At 33.9% G+C, this 18,359-nt stretch overlaps 1 protein-coding gene across 2 annotated transcripts in view; it reads left to right on the plus strand.

Annotated features, from left to right (window-relative positions):
- LOC145268745 (acetylcholine receptor subunit alpha-like) overlaps positions 1 to 16,640 on the plus strand; it is a 276,701-nt gene extending 260,061 nt beyond the window's left edge. For both annotated transcript variants that reach the window (XM_080124349.1, XM_080124341.1), the window contains exon 5: positions 12,146 to 16,640. In XM_080124349.1, the coding sequence (XP_079980475.1) occupies positions 12,146 to 12,328 (183 nt within the window). In that variant the 3' untranslated portion in view covers positions 12,329 to 16,640. The remainder of the gene's footprint in view (positions 1 to 12,145) is intronic.
- Positions 16,641 to 18,359: the final 1,719 nt, after the last annotated feature.

Here is an 18,359-nt window from a genome sequence, read left to right on the forward strand (position 1 = left end):
CATGAACGAGAGGATAGACTCGTGCACAGGCTGTGCCCTTGTGGCTAAATCCCCACCTACTACGTTTAAACCTTGCCCGAAACTAACCAGCCATGGCCTAGAGTGCACATCGATTTTTGGGTTCGCTCGAGGACAATTATTACTTAATCGTAGTTGATAGTTACAGCAAGTGACCTGAGGTATTGAGGTGCAGACGACCGGCAACTGGAACGACTATAAATTTCTTGCATGAACTCTTCGCACGTTTCGGTGTGATCTATTGCATCGTACGTGATAATGGAACCCAGTTTACCTATGCTGAGTTCAAAAGATTGTGTGATACGTTCCAAGTTAATCATATCACCACTCCCCAATACATCCAGGTCGAATGGGCAAGCGGGGCGCTTTGTGGACACTCTTAAAAGAGCACCGAAGAAGGCTCAAGGGATCCCAACAGATGAAGCCCTTCAATAATTTCTACACGTGTATAGGATTACACCCAATCCGAACACACCAACAGCAGTCTCACCTACAGAAACGATGTTTTCGCGGAAAGTGAGATCCGTTTTTGACAAACTCTTACCCAAACAGTCAAGGCCACTAGTGGCCACTTGTGTACCCAGTAAACGTTTCATGTCAGGTAAAAGATTGTTTTTCAGAAGTTATAAAAACAACAAATCATTCATAAGAGAGTCGTTGACATGGTATATATCGTCCAGGGACCAACATATTCCCACAAAGGTCACCAGAACCAATTAAGAAGATGTCATTCAGTTGAAACCAGCGATAGTCCACCCTTGGAAGATGAGCCTATAGACACTCTTCGAAACTTTTGATCTTGGACGTCTTCGACCAACACCTGAACTACGCCGGTCGTTCCGTAAGAGAAAGTTTACCGAGCCATTGATGGGAAACCCTAAAAGGAAGAGGTACTAACAGCTTTTACGAACAAAAAGCATGGGAATAATGGACTATTTCGTGACGTCACTTCCTCTGGTGACGTCACTTCCGGTAACGAGTACCGGTGCCTGGCAATCAGATTGGTACGCTGTCAAGGAGGTCGTGTGCAAACGCCCAACAGTTGAGGAATGGTATTGCTCAACCCGCGCATATGTGAATACATGTTTGTTTCCAAACGTCCTGTGTTCCTTTCGTTTTATTACCATTTAATACCATAACAAATATATTTATGTCAAGTAATATTCAAATATGAGTTCATTTATGATGAGATAAAATATTCCTAAATCCAGTTCCTCTAAAACACTTAGTATGATTGAATATACATATGGATGTTTTACCAGCGTTAAATATCGTTTTCTCATAACGGACAAGAAACAAGACGGGGAAAATAAGGACAAAATATATAATCTTGTCTTGTATTGCTTATAAAAACTTGTATTAATTCTTTTTATTCAAGCGTAAGGAAGTTTCTTTCATAACGCTTTTTTATTTGCGGGTTTCGTACACTGTAAAAATCAATTTATGCAAATTACTAATATATATATATGCATTACTTTTACATATTTCAAGGAATATTAGTTTAGGTTAAGTCTTTTTTTTTAATTGCATTTTCACCCTAAACAAGGCACATTGCCACTTTGGTGTAGGGGGCTACTATAAAGGGCAACTACTGGGGTACTATGCTGGGATTTGGGCGGCAAGATGTCGGTCCACGTTACACTTGAACTTCTGCATGTCAATACAGTTGGGGAAGCAGGGACATGGAATGGAATTCCAGAGTCTAGCGGTTCTGGGGAAGAAACTACTGGAGTAGAAAGGTCTTTTACATCTAGGGATCTCTACTGTGTGGGGTAGAGTTTAGCTGCCTGTCGGATTTGTCGAGGGTGTCTACGTCGTGGGGGCACAAGTGTCTGCAGTTCGCCAGAGCATTCACCATTAAAATACTTGTAGAACAGGCAGAGGGTCCAACATTTTGTCGATGGGACAGAGGCTGAAGCTTAGATGCCAGTTCAGGGCCTATCAGATTGGCGACTCTCTTTTGAACCTTGTCTAGGAGCGAGAGACTAGTAGCAGATGCACCAGCCCAAACGTGACAGCAATACTCCATACATGGGCGAATGGTGGCCTTATAGAGGTACAGGATACTTTCGGGTGTTAGTAGTTTTCTAATACGGTAGAGAGAGCCTACATTCTTCGCAGCGGCCCTGGCAATGCTTTCAATGTAATTGTTCCAACTCATGTTTCCTGTGAACGTTAGGCCAAGCAGTTTGAAAGATGTACTCACAGATAAAGAGGCACTGGCCATTGCTATTGGTGGTAGAGAAGGTTTCTTGTAATTATTGAAGCAAACCAGTTTAGTCTTAGCAGCATTGAATGTGACCATCAATTTTTGTCCCCATTCCACTACAGATTGGAGGTCATCCTCTAGTGTTTTTGCCATTTCTTTAGATATGTGTTCATTTGTTTTCCTGTTATGCCTGTTATAGAGTGTGGTGTAATCAGCATCTATACCCATCTCAGAGGCAATTTTGTCGGGGAGGTCATTAATTAATATTCGGAACAATAGAGTTCCAAGGATAGACCCTTGAGGCACTTCCGCATTTATATCATATTATTTAGATATACGACCGTCGAGGACAGCCTGGATTTTTCTCTTATCTAAGAAGGATTTAATAGTCTTGGTAGCTAAATATGATCAAATGGAATGCTAATCAAATAACCCGGGATGTATCTTTACATATGCATCTATAAAACTGAAATTGTCTCTTTGGGTGTCTGTGTGTATATTCCCCTATTAAACTACTCTGTTAATTTTCAGTCTACAGACTCGAAATTTGACATAACGGGTATTGAGAGTTGGAAAAATCTTTTTAATCGGTGTTTGGCCACAAATTTGGCTGTCAAGGGGTTCAACGATTTGACGTTTGAAAACTCAACCAACTTCTCCGCCAAAATGGGTCTAAACATTTTAAATTTTAGCTGTATGCTACGTGGGCATGGATCAAAATTTTAAATTTAAAAAAAAAATTAACCTCTGCATTCTCCACCAAATTACTCAGCCAATCTTTAGTCTAAACATTTGAACTTTTACATAACGTGTACTTAGACATAAGGCAAGGTTTTTAATCGATTTTTAGCCGTGAATTTGGCTGTCAAAGGCTCAAAGTTCAAAGGGTTTTACCTTTGCGGACTCTAGCAAACTATTCAGCCAATTTGTGTCTAAATATTTGCAATTTTCGATAAAGAGTATTCAGATATGCAGCAAGCTTTTTAATCAGATTTGGGCGAAAATGTGGCTATATATATTAGTAAAATATTATTATGCAGACATCAAAACCCCAGACGGCATTCAAATTTGCATTAATCTTACTTTTGTCTTGATTACTGTGTCGGGCGAGTTCCAGTTTCGAATGTCAGTGCGTCTCCACAGTGGACACACGCCTACCCTCGGCACTTATTGCCGTGTTTCGCCACGCCGTTATCACACCCCTTCTTAGCTCCACGAATACATAGGCGGCATCCGGAATGCGATAGCTTTTGTTGGGTACCTCTTTCGCAGCACTGGGGCTTTTTCAGAACTGTGAACTTCCTTGGATGCATGCGCTTCCACTTTTGCCTCGTGAAAGTCGCCCGTATATTAAACTCTCTGGTACACTCTCTAAAGATGTTATTCTGTCAGAATCTCTTGACGACAGGATTCTGTAGCGGAGCGCAAATCGTTCACGTATCGAAACATCCCATGCACTTATTATCTCAGTTACCCGACCCTGGCCAACCTACATTGTACAGCGACTCAACGGTGTTTTCACTCAAACGCACTCTCTAATCTGGTAGGGACTGTATTCAGACCATGTAACTGTAAATAGCCTTGGCTGGCGCAGTCAAATAGGACTTATTGTCTATTAGAGTCACATTGTACCAGTAGACAGCGTCTAGTATGGTACAGCGCATCTTGACCGGGTTTTCTTTCAGAGTACAGTGCCACCGCTCTACTATGCCATTCCCAGTCGGGACGTGTGCGCAACGAAATCTCAACATCACATCCCATTTGTTTGCGAATGTTCTGAATTACTTGCTGTGGAAGGCTGTGACGTTATCCTTGAGTAGCTCCTTCAAAAAGTCACGTTCAAAAAAGACAACTCCCAGTTCACGAATCACGCTTACTGAGTCCTGCCGTGAAAACCGCAACGGGTCACAATCTATAATAGTTAGGAAATGGTAAACACCGAATGCGTAATGTTTGTTCCCAACCGTTGCCAATTACAGCTCACCCCTAATTTTTCCTTCTCCCAATAGACTGGCACTGAATCTCTAGAGGGACATTTTTCGCGCGCTCGTACAGCAAACTTGACTATTACTTTCAGCGTCGCAGGGCAAACTCTTCAGGCAAAATAGGTGGTCCATCGCATTCCTTGGTTTCCACAGTTTCTGTGAATTACCATAATGTGGGCCATGTCTAGCTAAATTACATGAACTGAACCAATCAGGGGCTCGGGTTCCCGTCATTCTTCATGGCATTGAACCACCTCTGTGGCTTGTGTGTCAACGGTAAGGGAGTAGACTGGCATGGATGCCTCGTCCACATGTTCGTAACCATAGCAGTCCTTGGCCAATTGTCTAAACTTGCTGATCGATAGAAATAAGTTTCCAATCTCCGGTAGTTTCTCACTAGGTGACCTTTGCAGCCGCATCTGTAACAGTTTACTAGGGCTGCTCCTAGTAGGAATGACAGATTTTTACTGAACTTAAAACTGCGACCACATAGTGGCTTTGCTCTTGCTATGAAATCTCCCATTATCAAAATCTTAATTTTTGGTACTCGAGTTCGATGGAGATGGCATTAGGAAACCCATAATAAAAAAACAGTTTTACAAGCCTTTCCAGACTAACTACGTCGAAGACAGCAAATGCAAAAAATTTTCTGATTTTGTTTGCTTAAACGTTCACCTACTTGTCATGGTCAACTTCCTGTGGACGGTGAACGCACCATCTCTGAATTCATCTTTTAAACTCTAGCTAGCCACTCTTGTCCATCTCCAAGTCCAGGGTGAATGCATTCTCCTCCACATACAATGGGAACAGACGCACCACATCATCCACTCTGAAGTTTCGCTACAACCCTCAATTACTTCAGCTAAACTACTACATCTCCCCCGCCGCTAAACAGCTTCACCATATCAGTGCCGATTAGTATATTCACCATATTAATGGCCGAAAATAGCGTTAAAGCAAAAAAAAAAAAAAAACTGTCAGCGTTTCACTTTTCTTACACCACGCTTCAGTTCCCAGACGATGTCGTAAGTTCACAGGGAGCACTAATGCACAAGATATCGTTTCTGACGCACGCAAAAAACAAAACAAAAAAAGAACATCTTTTTGTGCTGAAATTCAAACACCGACACCTCAATTTGCACTAATCTTTTTTTCGTCTTACTTTCGTGTAAGATGGGTTCCAGATTCGAATACCAGTGCGTCTCTATAATGGGCACACACAAACCATGGGCACTTATTGCTTTTTTTCTCCGCATCGTCCTTAGAATTTTATTTATAACTTGCAAATTATAAAATTGAAACGACTGGGTAATAACTTATTGTATGACGTTCAGCGCTTTGAACAGAAATACACAGAGAGGTTTAGTTTAGTTTTAAGAAGGGTACGCTATGTTTTATAGGAATTAGAAAATATACATTAAATGAAAGTTATGTCAATACGTGGCGATGTACTTACCGCCTTTTAAGACAATCAATAATGTGTACACCTGTCCAAAATATTAAATACGTAAAATGTTAAAAAATTAAATCATGTAATGTCCTGAGTGCAACAAACATAGCGTTCTACATACGATTCTAATCAAATCCACGTTTCCTATATATATATATATATATATATATATATATATATATATATATATATATATATAAATGAAAGTGTATGTGCCTGTGTGTCTGTGTATCTATGTGTCTGTGTGTCTGTGTACATTTCCCTACGCAATAACTCTGTCAATCTTTAGTCTACAGACTCGAAATTTGATATACAGGATACTGAGATTACTAGATTGTTTGGCCTTAATTTAAAAAAAAAATGTCGCTTCCGTTTTGGCGGTGGTCGTAACAGCATAAACGTTAGATTTTACCCCGTTCTTTTCCTCTTTGCGTTACGAGTTCGAGCCTGCCTTCCTACTACCACATTTTTTTTTTTTGCTTAACATACACATCCAAACACACGAGCAACGCTGGGCGGCCATGCTAGTCTATATATATATAAAAGTGAACGTGTCTGTCTGTGTGTCTGTGTGTCTGTGTACATTTCCATACGCAATAACTCTGTTAATTTTTAGTCTACAGACTCGAAATTTGATATAGAGGGTACTGAGATTTGGGAAAATCGATGTGATCGGTTTTCGGCCAGAAATTTAGCTGTTAAGGGGTCAAAGTTCAACGATTTGACCTTTGAGAACTCTACCAAACACCTCCGACAACTTTGGGTCTACAAACTTGAAATTTTAGATATAGGTTCCTTGGACATGGATCTATCTTAATAACTTGATTTGAGCCCAAAACAATAAATTTTAAGGGGTCATAATAAGGGTCAAAGTAAAAAAAAATTGACCTCTGCGGTGTCTTCCAAACTACTCAGACAATTTCTGGTCTAAATATTTGAAATTTTACATAAAGGGTATTCAGAGATAGGGCAAGCGTTTCTCTAGTTTGAGTCAAAAATATTTAGTTACCAATATATAAATGTATGTATGCCTGTTTGCATGTCTGCCTTAAACTTTCAAGAGAGGCGACGGATTTTACCAAGATCAGTATCCTTTTAAAGTTCGACCTTTCATACGACAAATATCGAAGAATTGGCTAAAAACATTAATATCTTCCCCTTCAACTAGACACTTTTTTACAGGGGGAGGGTCTCTTTTTTCGCCGATTTTTTTAAAGGTATCCTCTCCTTTAGGTTGTCTAGCCTTAATTTTAAAAAATATCGCTTCCGGTTTGGCGGTGGTCGTAAAAGCATAAACATTAGGTTTTACCCCGTTCTTTTCCTCTTTGCGTTACGAGTTCGAGCCTGCCTTCCTACTACCACATTTTTTTTTTGCTCAAAATACACATCCAAACACACGAGCAACGCCGGGCAGCCATGCTAGTCTATATATATATAAAAGTGAACGTGTCTGTCTGTGTGTCTGTGTACATTTCCCTACGCAATAACTCTGTCAATTTTTAGTCGACAGACTCAAAATTTGATATAGAGGGTACTGAGATTTGGGAAAATCGATGCGATCGGTTTTTGGCCAGAAATTTAGCTGTTAAGGGGTCGAAGTTCAACGATTTGACCTTTGAGAACTCAACCAAACTCCTCCGAAAACTTTGGGACTAAACACTTGAAATTTTAGATATAGGTTCCTTGGACATGGATCTAACTTAAAAACCTGATTTAAGTCCAAGATAATAAATTATAAGCGGTCATAATAGCGGTCAAAGTTTTAAAAAATTGACCGTTTTTTTTTTTTTTTTTTGTTTGCTCAGCATACACCTCCAAACACCTGGGCAACGTCGGGCACCTATGCTAGTATATATATATATATATATATATATATATATATATATATATATATATATATATATATATAATAGATCTTTTTTATTTATATTATGTCTTGGAAGTAGAGTGAAAAGCACATCTTATTTCTTTTATTAATTTTTGTTTCCTTGTACACATGTTTGTGAATTATTCCATGGATTTCTGCCTTTGGATTATTATGGACCATCTTCTTTCAATTACGGGATTTCCTTGGATTTTACTTGTACAAATTGAAATTCTTTTAACTTTCTTGAAGTTTTACATTTGGATTTTACCGTCACTGAATTTTTTATCTTCCACCAGACTATCCATTCATGTGTAATCACCTTTTTCTTTACCATATTCCCTCTGCTTAACTTATTTTGTTTTCAAGTTAGATCTTTGACTTACTTGATGTTTCATCAAATACTTCTGCATGCAAAATCCAATCCCGCATTTTGCTAATTCCTACCCTCTGATGAGAAGGAGAGTATTTCTTCAAAACTCCGCGGATTAAGGACTATCCATTTATTTAGACCTTTTCAGATTAAATATGTTTTTAACTCATTTCAAAGTGTTTTTTAACATATTTTATTAACTGTTTGCTCAGAGAGAGAGAGAGAGAGAGAGAGAGAGAGAGAGAGAGGGAGAGAGAGAAGGAGAGAGAGAGAGAAACAGGGAGAGAGAGATGGACAGAGAGACAGAGAGAGATAATATTTATAGCCTAATTGCAATCCATGTTATAAAACTTTATCTCTCTTTCTCCCTTTCTCTCCTCTCTCGCTATATATATATATATATATATATATATATATATATATATATATATATATATATATATATATATAAGAGAGAGAGTGCGAGATTTTGAATGCACAAGGTAACAATCAGATGTAGACATGGTTCCTTAGTTTCTCTTTTCGTAGATCAGATATCAGTCAAATATTAGATTATATCAATCCGATGAAGATTTCTTTTTATAAACATATATTTTTATTGCTTTTTTAATATATAAGTTTAATAATCCACGTCAAGTGCAAAATCAATCTGGAGACAGACAAAACAAAATGAAATAAAATAAAGAAAAGAATTGCAAGCAAAATAGACATTAAAAAATTAGATGCAGTTTTAGTGACTAAAACCATAATTATGAATCATATTTATAAATAAGCACAAGTGAAAATGATTTCAACCTACTATGATTAAAACGGTATCCAATTAAATACTCATTCTAAAATTTCGATTTTAAGGGAAAAGGTGGAAGTGGGAGAATAAAATTTGAAGAGGGAAATAAAAAAGAAGACAAGAATAAGAATAAAGAAAAAAAAAGAGATATCAACAAATGGAAAAGAAAAAGAAAAAAGAAAAAAGAAATAAAGCAACGAAACTTATGAAAGGTCCGGACAGATTTATACAGGATTCCAAATATAGGTCAAGGTCCCGAAATAGCGCTAGGAAAAGAAGTAAAAGAAAAGAAAAAGAAAATCAAGTAATGTTATCAAGAAAAAGAAAATCTTATAAAAAGACAGGGAAAAGAAAAGCGCCAACAACATTTTTCCCGCTTAAATGCTAGTTAACCTGAAATTTATATGTCTAAAATATAAGGTAAACTTCCAACTATTATAAGTAACATTGTAATGATAATATTTAATCGAAAATTTGTAGTTGGATTAATCTGTGGAAATATTACATACACTAACAAGGCGTATTAGATTAAGATGTTATAATAATAAAATAATAATAATATTAATATTAATAATAATAATAATAATAATAATAATAAAACTGCTATTATAATAATAAAATAAAATAGTATAATAATAACAATATTAATGATAATGATAATAATAATAACAATAATAATCATGAAAATAAGGATAATTATCTGTATAATAATATTTTAACTACCCATACTACCACTAAAAGCAATAATAAAATAATAACAATTATAATAATGATAATAATAAAATAATTATTATAGTAATAATACAAAGAATAATGATAGTAATAATAAAAAATAATAAATAATAAATAATTATGAAAATATTATTATTAATAATAATAATCATAATATAATAATAATAATAATAATAATAATAATAATAATAATTTATAAATTATATAAATAAAATAAAGAAATAGCGTAATGTAAAAAAATAATATAAAAGAAAACTACGAAAACGGGATTGCCAACCAGTACCAAAGATGACGCATTTTCGAGTATTATGAGTTGGCATTTATTATAGGCTTCGTGAAAGTAATACTATTAACTGCTTCGGAGATACAAAGATAACAAAATTTGGCTCCTGGAGTGTATGATCTAGCTTTCTCCAGTATACTTCATTTAATTTAATAGGGAATCTTCTTGTTCTCTTAGTTATTGATTAATGTAGTTAAATATGTACTATCATTATTTTCATTTTTGAAGGAATGTGTGTGGTTTGAAATTTTTACTTTTATTAAGATTGAGGTTTCCCCTATATAAGTGAATGTTTTTTTATATATAATCATTGTTTAGTGGCTTATACAATTCAGGGTCGGTATTTATTACGTTGGGTAGCTGAGTTGAGTGAAATTCTGAAGATGTTCTACGCGAATGCTTGCTAATGTACTGCGGGTTAATATTGGGAATAATGTTACTAGAGTTGCTATTTTGATTGTTGCTATTATTAGATCCTTGCCTACATATATTTGTGCCCGAAATGTTTTCTTTAGACTTATTATTTTCTCTGTAGGTTTGGTTGCTCCTATATATCGGCAATTGTGTAATTGTGCAAGCGTATACCACGTATTTGTGTATGCAGACGTTATTTAGAGGCTAACCTCTTTATTTTGGCAGTTACATTTATTACTAGGGACTAAATTATGGGGAACATTCTGAACTTTTTTATTTTCATATTATTTGTTGAAATTATTGTCTGGGCTAAATTTGGCATTGTGGAGTATGATATTTTTATAGAGTTTTTTTTTAATATTGTGCTGTACTTATGTGGGTATTTAAAAGATTTTTCTACTATTATAACAAATTCCTTGGGTATGTTATTTTTACATTAGAGCTAAATGGTGGATTGAACCAAATAGCTTTTTTACGCCTTATTCTTCTATTTTTATTATATTGATTTTGGTTTGGAATTGTATAGGGGCGGTTTCTTTTGTGATAAGATTATTATTGTTAGGAATAGGGATATGCTGTCTTGTTTTGTTGTTATTAGTTTATTTCTTATATTGTGCGTAATTACTGAATTTAACCTTTCACTAGAGGGTGTTTTTTGTTATATTCTATATGTTCTTTATATTCTGAATTCATTAAAGCATTGTTGTAAAACGTTGATACTTGGTAAAAAGCCTTTTTGTCAGCTGACAGATTTGAGATCCTTTTGGAGATAGACGGAACTATCGAATTAATTATTGACTTAGGATTATTGGATTCTTTGTGCGCATAAAATAGGCTCAGATTTAGCTTATGGTAAGGGGTGTAAGATTCAGATTATAGATTCAAGGAAATATCTAAAAAATTGGATGTTTTTTATTTGGGCCAACTTCAATTGTTAGGCCATATTTTTTTAAATACGTGTAGTTTTTTAATAGTGTTGTTATATTCCCTATGCCTGGCAGGAGTCACGAATAATACGTCATCTCTGTAGGGCCCTCTTTTTAGATTGGAGAAATCTGTATAAATTTCTCTTAATAGAAAAGGCCCTACTAGGTCGGTTACTTGTACAAAATCTGAAGAGTTTATTATTATATGGAAATCATTAGGGCTATACTTCCTTGTCCAATATTTCCCATCAAAATTTAAAGATCGTCTGGCTAATAGGATTAATTTTATTTCTAAATCCGTAATGTCCGAATGTTTTTTTTTTATTTTATTTTTTTTTAATATTAATGCCTTATTTTAGAGTATTGGGTATATTGAGTGACAGTAATTATTTATATCGAAAGTAATGAAGTTTAATCGTTGATTATCTTAAAGTTTTAAAAAAACATTTTAGAACAGTGTCAGAGCATTATCAAAGCGGGAATTTTACTTTATCCTTATTGGAAAATATAATCCTACCTAGGATTTTTTTACTTACTAGACCAATATCTGAACTGGATAGACAAATTAGTCTAATAGAAGGGTTATCATGGAAGTTTAGTTTATGATCCTTCAATGTTAAAAATTGTAAGTTTTTAGTGACAGCACCTCATTAAATTGTAAAATAGCGTTAACAATCGAAATGAATTGGAATTATTAAAATTGCAGAATATTTAAAATTTTAAGAATACCAATAGAAATAATAATTTACATGTTTTTAATACATGGCCCGACGAGATATCGTTTATTTTAAATTGTTGGGTTTATGAAACGTTTATTATCATTTTGAATTTATTTGTTTTTAATGTTCTAGCATATTTCAGTTTATTTATGAACCTAACAAATAATAGCCATATTACTCCAATATGAAATCAGAGGAAAATTCAATATTTATTGAAACTTATTGGAATGTTCTAATTGTTAACATATCGATTTCTATAATATTGACTTGAAAAAAAAAGATAACAGTGTCAATGTTTAATAATACAACTTTATGGTTTGTTATTTTTACATTTTATTATGATTGTTTTGATTTTATTATTTGTTTTGCCTTTACTTTTCTGTAGATCCAAGAAGATTGGAAATATGTAGCTATGGTATTGGATCGTCTTTTTCTCTGGATATTCACCACGGCTTGCGTGGTCGGAACATTTGGTATCATTTTGCAGGCGCCAACCCTCTACGACAATCGGGATCCTTTGGAACTGGTGGACCCCTTGGACAATTGCTACAGTAGTTATACATCTTGAACCTATCCGTCCACCCTCTTGCCGAGGGCCACACTGACATCACGGTTCGATTCAAGATTGCGGGATTGGTTGGTCCAACCATTGCTGCCGCTTTACTGCTGTGTCCATGGTACCTGAATACAATCACATTTTCGCATTCAAAAACAGACACACACACATACACACATAATGAATAAAATGTCCACTTTACTGTAAATATATGAAAATGACTATTACTCACCTGAGAGTCAATGGAGGACAGAATACATTTATGATAAAAGGCAAGAAACAACCCCAATCGGAAATGTTAGGCTATGGTGAAAACATTTTTAAAGTACCTGCTTTTCATTTAGATAGAAAATTATGGACATGTTCACTATAATGTGATTAGTTTCTTAACTGTTATTGTTATTAGAATTTCAATATTAATTTAGATACAATCTTCATTTTTAAATGAATTACGTTGGATTATTTGCTAGTAACGCTATTTAAATGACAAAATAATTAGTAGTTATCTTATCCAGTTACCGTTCATATGAACCTATTTTACTTATTTAGCTTATTTTAAAAGATAAAAAATGTTTATTTAAAAAATGTATGTATTATATAGGTAAACGTCCACATGATTGACAATCGAACGATCATACGTGGATGCTTGTTTTAAACCAACTGCAATCGTTCTCCCAATCGCTGTTCAAGTAATACGAAAGGCGTATATAGTTAAGTAACTTTTTAGACATCTAGATTTAAACCTTTCTAATCTTTACAACTAGTTTCTAACTCTGCTCACTTTTTATTTAGAAACATTCTAAATTCCTTGAACTTAGAATGTCAAAAGTCGAAAAGGGATACAGAAAAATGATGATACTTTATTTTATACAAATAGAAGTTAATTACAATAAAACATAAATGTGAACAATCATATAGGAAAATACCTATTGAAATACATGTGAAAAAAAGGACTTGGGCTGGTCTCTTCGTTACTAATAAGTGTTAATAAAAACTTCAGCTGCATACGTAGCGGTCGCTGATGTATAAATGGTGAGAAGATTATCAAATGTAGATATGGAAATTATGAAAACTCTTTCTGTTGATTGTTTCAAATATTTCTAAACATCTACGATCACGTTTTTCTAAGTAACATATTTTCTTACTAACTTTACCCATAATCCCAAGATTTTAAATCTGCCCTGGCGCATAAAACTTAGCATTTTTCATGAGAATTTTTGTTTATGAAAACTCAGATCCAAACATGGAAATATATATTCGTATACATATGCAGAAAATGCTGTGCCTTTCCCTTAAATTCTTTAATGCGTTTTATACAATTACATTAAATTATTTTTTTGTTCCACGTTGATACATATTTAGGGCCGATCAGGTGTTTTTTTTTAAGAAACCTTGCTCCATTTACCGTCTTCTTCAGATGCCTTTTATAACTGTCGGTAGCTTTTTGAGAAGTACAAAATAGATGATTAACGGCGTTAAATTGTTTCCCGATCACATTCATTGCGTTTGGGGAAAGAAATCTTTATCTGTCTTTTGACAGTCGACTAAATGAAACCGAACCCAGTATTGAGCTCTCATCCTTCGCTTTGTTTAACTAAAGCTATGTTGATATACTAAATATATTATTTATGGTATTTTAAATGTGATCATTTCCTGTTTTACTTCTTAACAATTCCTCTAAAGTAAACGCAGTGAATATAACCAATCAAGTAATATAACCAATCAAGTAATATAAACATTTTTTTTTAAATTACAAACGGGAATCAGACACCTGTGAACTTTTCTTTAGTTTTAATACGTTGATAATGTAAAACGAATGCTTATCATTTACATACACTATGTTAGAATTATTACATTCGTCGAAATAAATTTAATAAAAATGTTTTTAAATTCATACAGATGTTCAGGTCGAACTAGCTAAACCATTACAAGCGCGTATGTGAACACATTTTAAGGTCGCTGCGAGTTTCATTATCTACAGATCTTAATAGGTCATGTTTACTTACAAGTGCTCTATGTTCAACGTACTGCGTAAGTTTTTCATTAGTAATACAATTCACTCAAACCCTTCTCTTTCTCATATATATATATATATATATATATGTATATATATGTATATATATGTATATATATATGTATATATACATATATATATATATATATATATATATATATATATATATATATGTATGTATATTTCACATGTTTGAATAAGTTGTTATTCTGATCCGGTGTTTTATGGACAGGTGTAAATATTGTTTGTTTATATATATATTTAATTTGTTGAACTAAAAAATGCATCATGAATAAATGAACGACTATGATAACCCAATTGTTTCATATTTCACCGTAGTTTCTACTTAGTCTATTATAAAAGTAGAAATAGAAATTTACGAAATTTTATCAGATTATATATTCTATTGTTTTCTAAATTTACTTTTTAAATTTCAGTCAGGTCTATTTATTCTCCGTCTCTCTCTCTCTAGGCATGTTATAAACTTGGTCAAATAATAAATAAGCAGGTTAATTGATTATAACGTCCGACTGTACTAATTCAGAAATTATTTAATATATTTCAAATTTATTTAATCAATAAAAGGGGTGTTATGTAACATGAAAATAGTTTTATTAAATCAAAATATTATACGAATCAATTCATTTTCTCCATTTCGTTATCCTCATTTTAAACTTATTCTGGACTATTACGTGGGGTTCTATATGTATTTAAAAAACATAAGATAAAAAATGAACTCATTATTTCTAGCGATTAAAGCTATTGAGCGTTATCTCAGACAAGTGATTTTTTAGCAAAAGGATATAGCATTGTCTAAGATATAAATATTAACACTATTTTTTTTTATATCCAACTAATAATGACACCGTTTATTTGATTTTTTTTTTTTTTTTACATTTTATAATGTTCAGTTTTGGAGTAGACATGGGTGTTGATTGTGTGGAAAGAGGTTTACATAACATAACAATGATTCAAATATTTTTTTGGCAAATCGAAAGATATTTAATCCTCTCAAAGCACATCGGACTTTTCCCGATATTCAACGTGACAGACTGGGTACTCCTGCTCTCAGTATTATAGCACTTAATGACAGTTCTGGTCTTATAATTATTTTATTTATAATTGTAAAGCAAACTTAAATTTGATGTCGTTTTTCCTTGTTTATGGGTTCAAAGCGAAAATTCAACTCCACGTTATAAGTCCGCTTAATGACTAATAGTAACCACAACAATTAAATAAACTTATCAAATCCCAATAAGACAAAATTAATTCATTAAAAACGTCATGTTAAACGTTAAAATAAACGAAATAAAAAGACAAGTGAATGTATATAGTCAAAAGTCGAATTCAAGATTACTTCGTAAATTTAATTGGAATATTTTAAGATTTACAATTTCACAAATTGTTTAAAAAAATGCTTTTATTTTCATAGAAAAAATTAACGCCATTCAAATTTACAACAAATACATGGTAAAGTATATTATTAAATTGTTGCTACTTTTGAATAGATTTCAATCTTAGCTAGTAACATGATCATTAATTGTATTTCTAATATGAAAATTATCTAAAATTTTGTAACGATGCTAAAACAAAGATGAAGAGAGACTATTTTCATCCCTAAATTATATTATTAAAAAATATCAATTTTTAATTAAGCGACAAGGACAAGTAAATTGGGAATAACAAGGACAAGTAAATTCTCAGACCAGCACAAGATCTATTCAATATTATAACGGTGAAAACAATTGGGAAATCAAAATCGTCGACACATTTGCTAAGTTGTTATGTGGCCAGGGCTAACATTTGCTAAGTTGTTATGTGGCCAGGGCTAACATTTGCTAAGTTGTTATGTGGCCAGGGCTAACATTTGCTAAGTTGTTATGTGGCCAGGGCTAACATTTGCTAAGTTGTTATGTGGCCAGGGCTAACATTTGCTAAGTTGTTATGTGGCCAGGGCTAACATTTGCTAAGTTGTTATGTGGCCAGGGCTAACATTTGCTAAGTTGTTATGTGGCCAGGGCTAACATTTGTAAAGTCCTATTCAGATTTCTTGTTAATCTTAACACTCGTTTCTTACGACACTATCTGCGAAAACTTTCCATCAACCTCTACGATGATGCTAGCACGGTATGTCTAACCTGTGGCTGGGTAGAGGCTCAAGCGAGATCCTCTCTCCGGGTCAGGCCAATTTCAACCCAGACCAACATCTTTATTTTTAAAACCGAACACTAAAAAGGAGGAAAAACTTTTTGTTGATACAAGTAATCTTGTTGGCAAGTACACCGTCAAAATACATTGTAATATAATCAACGTTGTTTTACTTTGTTTTTTTTTACATTTATATACTTTGCTTTTTTTTATTTTGTAAATTATTTTTATTTTCAGTCCCATCAACTTCATTTTAACCAGTTGGCTTATGATTAACTTCAAGATCACAAAAATCCAAATAACAAATCCATATTCCCAACGTTAAAATTCAGTAAATACTAATTGAGAATTCTATGAAAGGTTAGGGTCATTTTTCCGATTGTTCTTGTTACGCAAATAATGTTTTTGATCGTCATAATATTTGAACAAAATTTTTTCTCATAACTTTTTTATGTATTTTTTTAAGTTGCGAGTAGCCTATGTGACAGGGAGGGTAATTATGATAATGCATTTTATAGCCTTCTTACAAAGCGCTGTTTCAATACCTTATTAAGATATTGAAAGAGCGCGTTGTAAGAAAGCCCGTGAACATAAATCGGAACAGAAGATCAGTGCCACTCGATCAACCATTTTAACTAAGGCAAATTTTGTGATAACCCGGATCGCGTTCATCAGATTCCTAGTAGTCACAAATGGTGAAAATTCTTGGTTTCCCTTATCGGAATCTTCAGTTACTGGAAAAGCACATTCGCGTTTTTCTCACACAAGATGTAGATAAATGCTGTTTAGTATATACGGATAATGCAACAACTGTACTTGCAGTTGTAATTCATCCACGGTTGACAAAATACAACATTCAAGCACACTGGCAATCACATTTTCAAGAACTTCTTGCACTGACTTAGCATTGGAAATGAACATAAAATGTTTTGCATCATACAAATGTTCCAGCCTTGTATCAATGATAAAAAAAATCAAAAGTTGACTCCTTGAAAACGGGAATACAAATTGAACAAGAACAGTCAAAATTGATTGAAGATATACTTTATTTTTTCGTATGTAATATTTGTTTCGCCAGAATATTACATCTTACTAAACTATACACATGCAAATTTGCGATATTACTAATACCGTTAGAACATTAACATCGACCAAATATTTTAAATCAGTTCCATAACATAAAACAACACTCAATGAGGAGCTATTCAAAGTCTTTCATCTGAAATCGTCTAATAATAAAAAATGGTCTTGAAAATACGGATTAAAAATAAAACTTAGTGAAAAGATATTTATATCAGCTACTTGAGGAGTAGATAAATGGATTGACGCTAGTTGATGACAACCCAAATTCCACCCTTACATAAGTTAAGGCATCGTGATACAGTGAATGGTAAAATCTTCTACTCATCCTCCTAATACTGGGGGGGGTAGCAAGCAGCATACAATTGGCATATAAACACACGTAAAGTGGGAAATATGTTACTGAGTAATAAGTGCATAGAACTTCGTATTATCTGGATTCATCGGACTACTGTTCTAATCCTGAGTACGATTTTCACAACGTTTCGGTCGATATAACCTCCGAACTTCTTAAGGTGTATCTTGTCGAACTCGGGAATGTTTCTATCGAACTCGGGAATTTGGACGGAATTTCGAGCAGAACGCTTCATTTACTTCACGAGGGAAGCGTTCTCTTGTTCCTTCATCCATGACTGGGTGGAGGTCTATATCTATACCGGAAGTTAACTTTCACTGGACAGTACCTAAACTTCAACTTCCACCATCCATATAATGTAAAGAAAGGAATCGGCCATTGCTTACAACACCGAGAAAAGGCAACGCATATCAAGAGAAGATGAATAGTTTAAGAGAAACCCTCCA

Source organism: Euprymna scolopes, chromosome 4 (genome assembly GCF_053919585.1).
Source record: "Euprymna scolopes isolate OS-2025 chromosome 4, ASM5391958v1, whole genome shotgun sequence".
Classification (NCBI taxonomy): Eukaryota; Metazoa; Mollusca; class Cephalopoda; order Sepiida; family Sepiolidae; genus Euprymna; species Euprymna scolopes.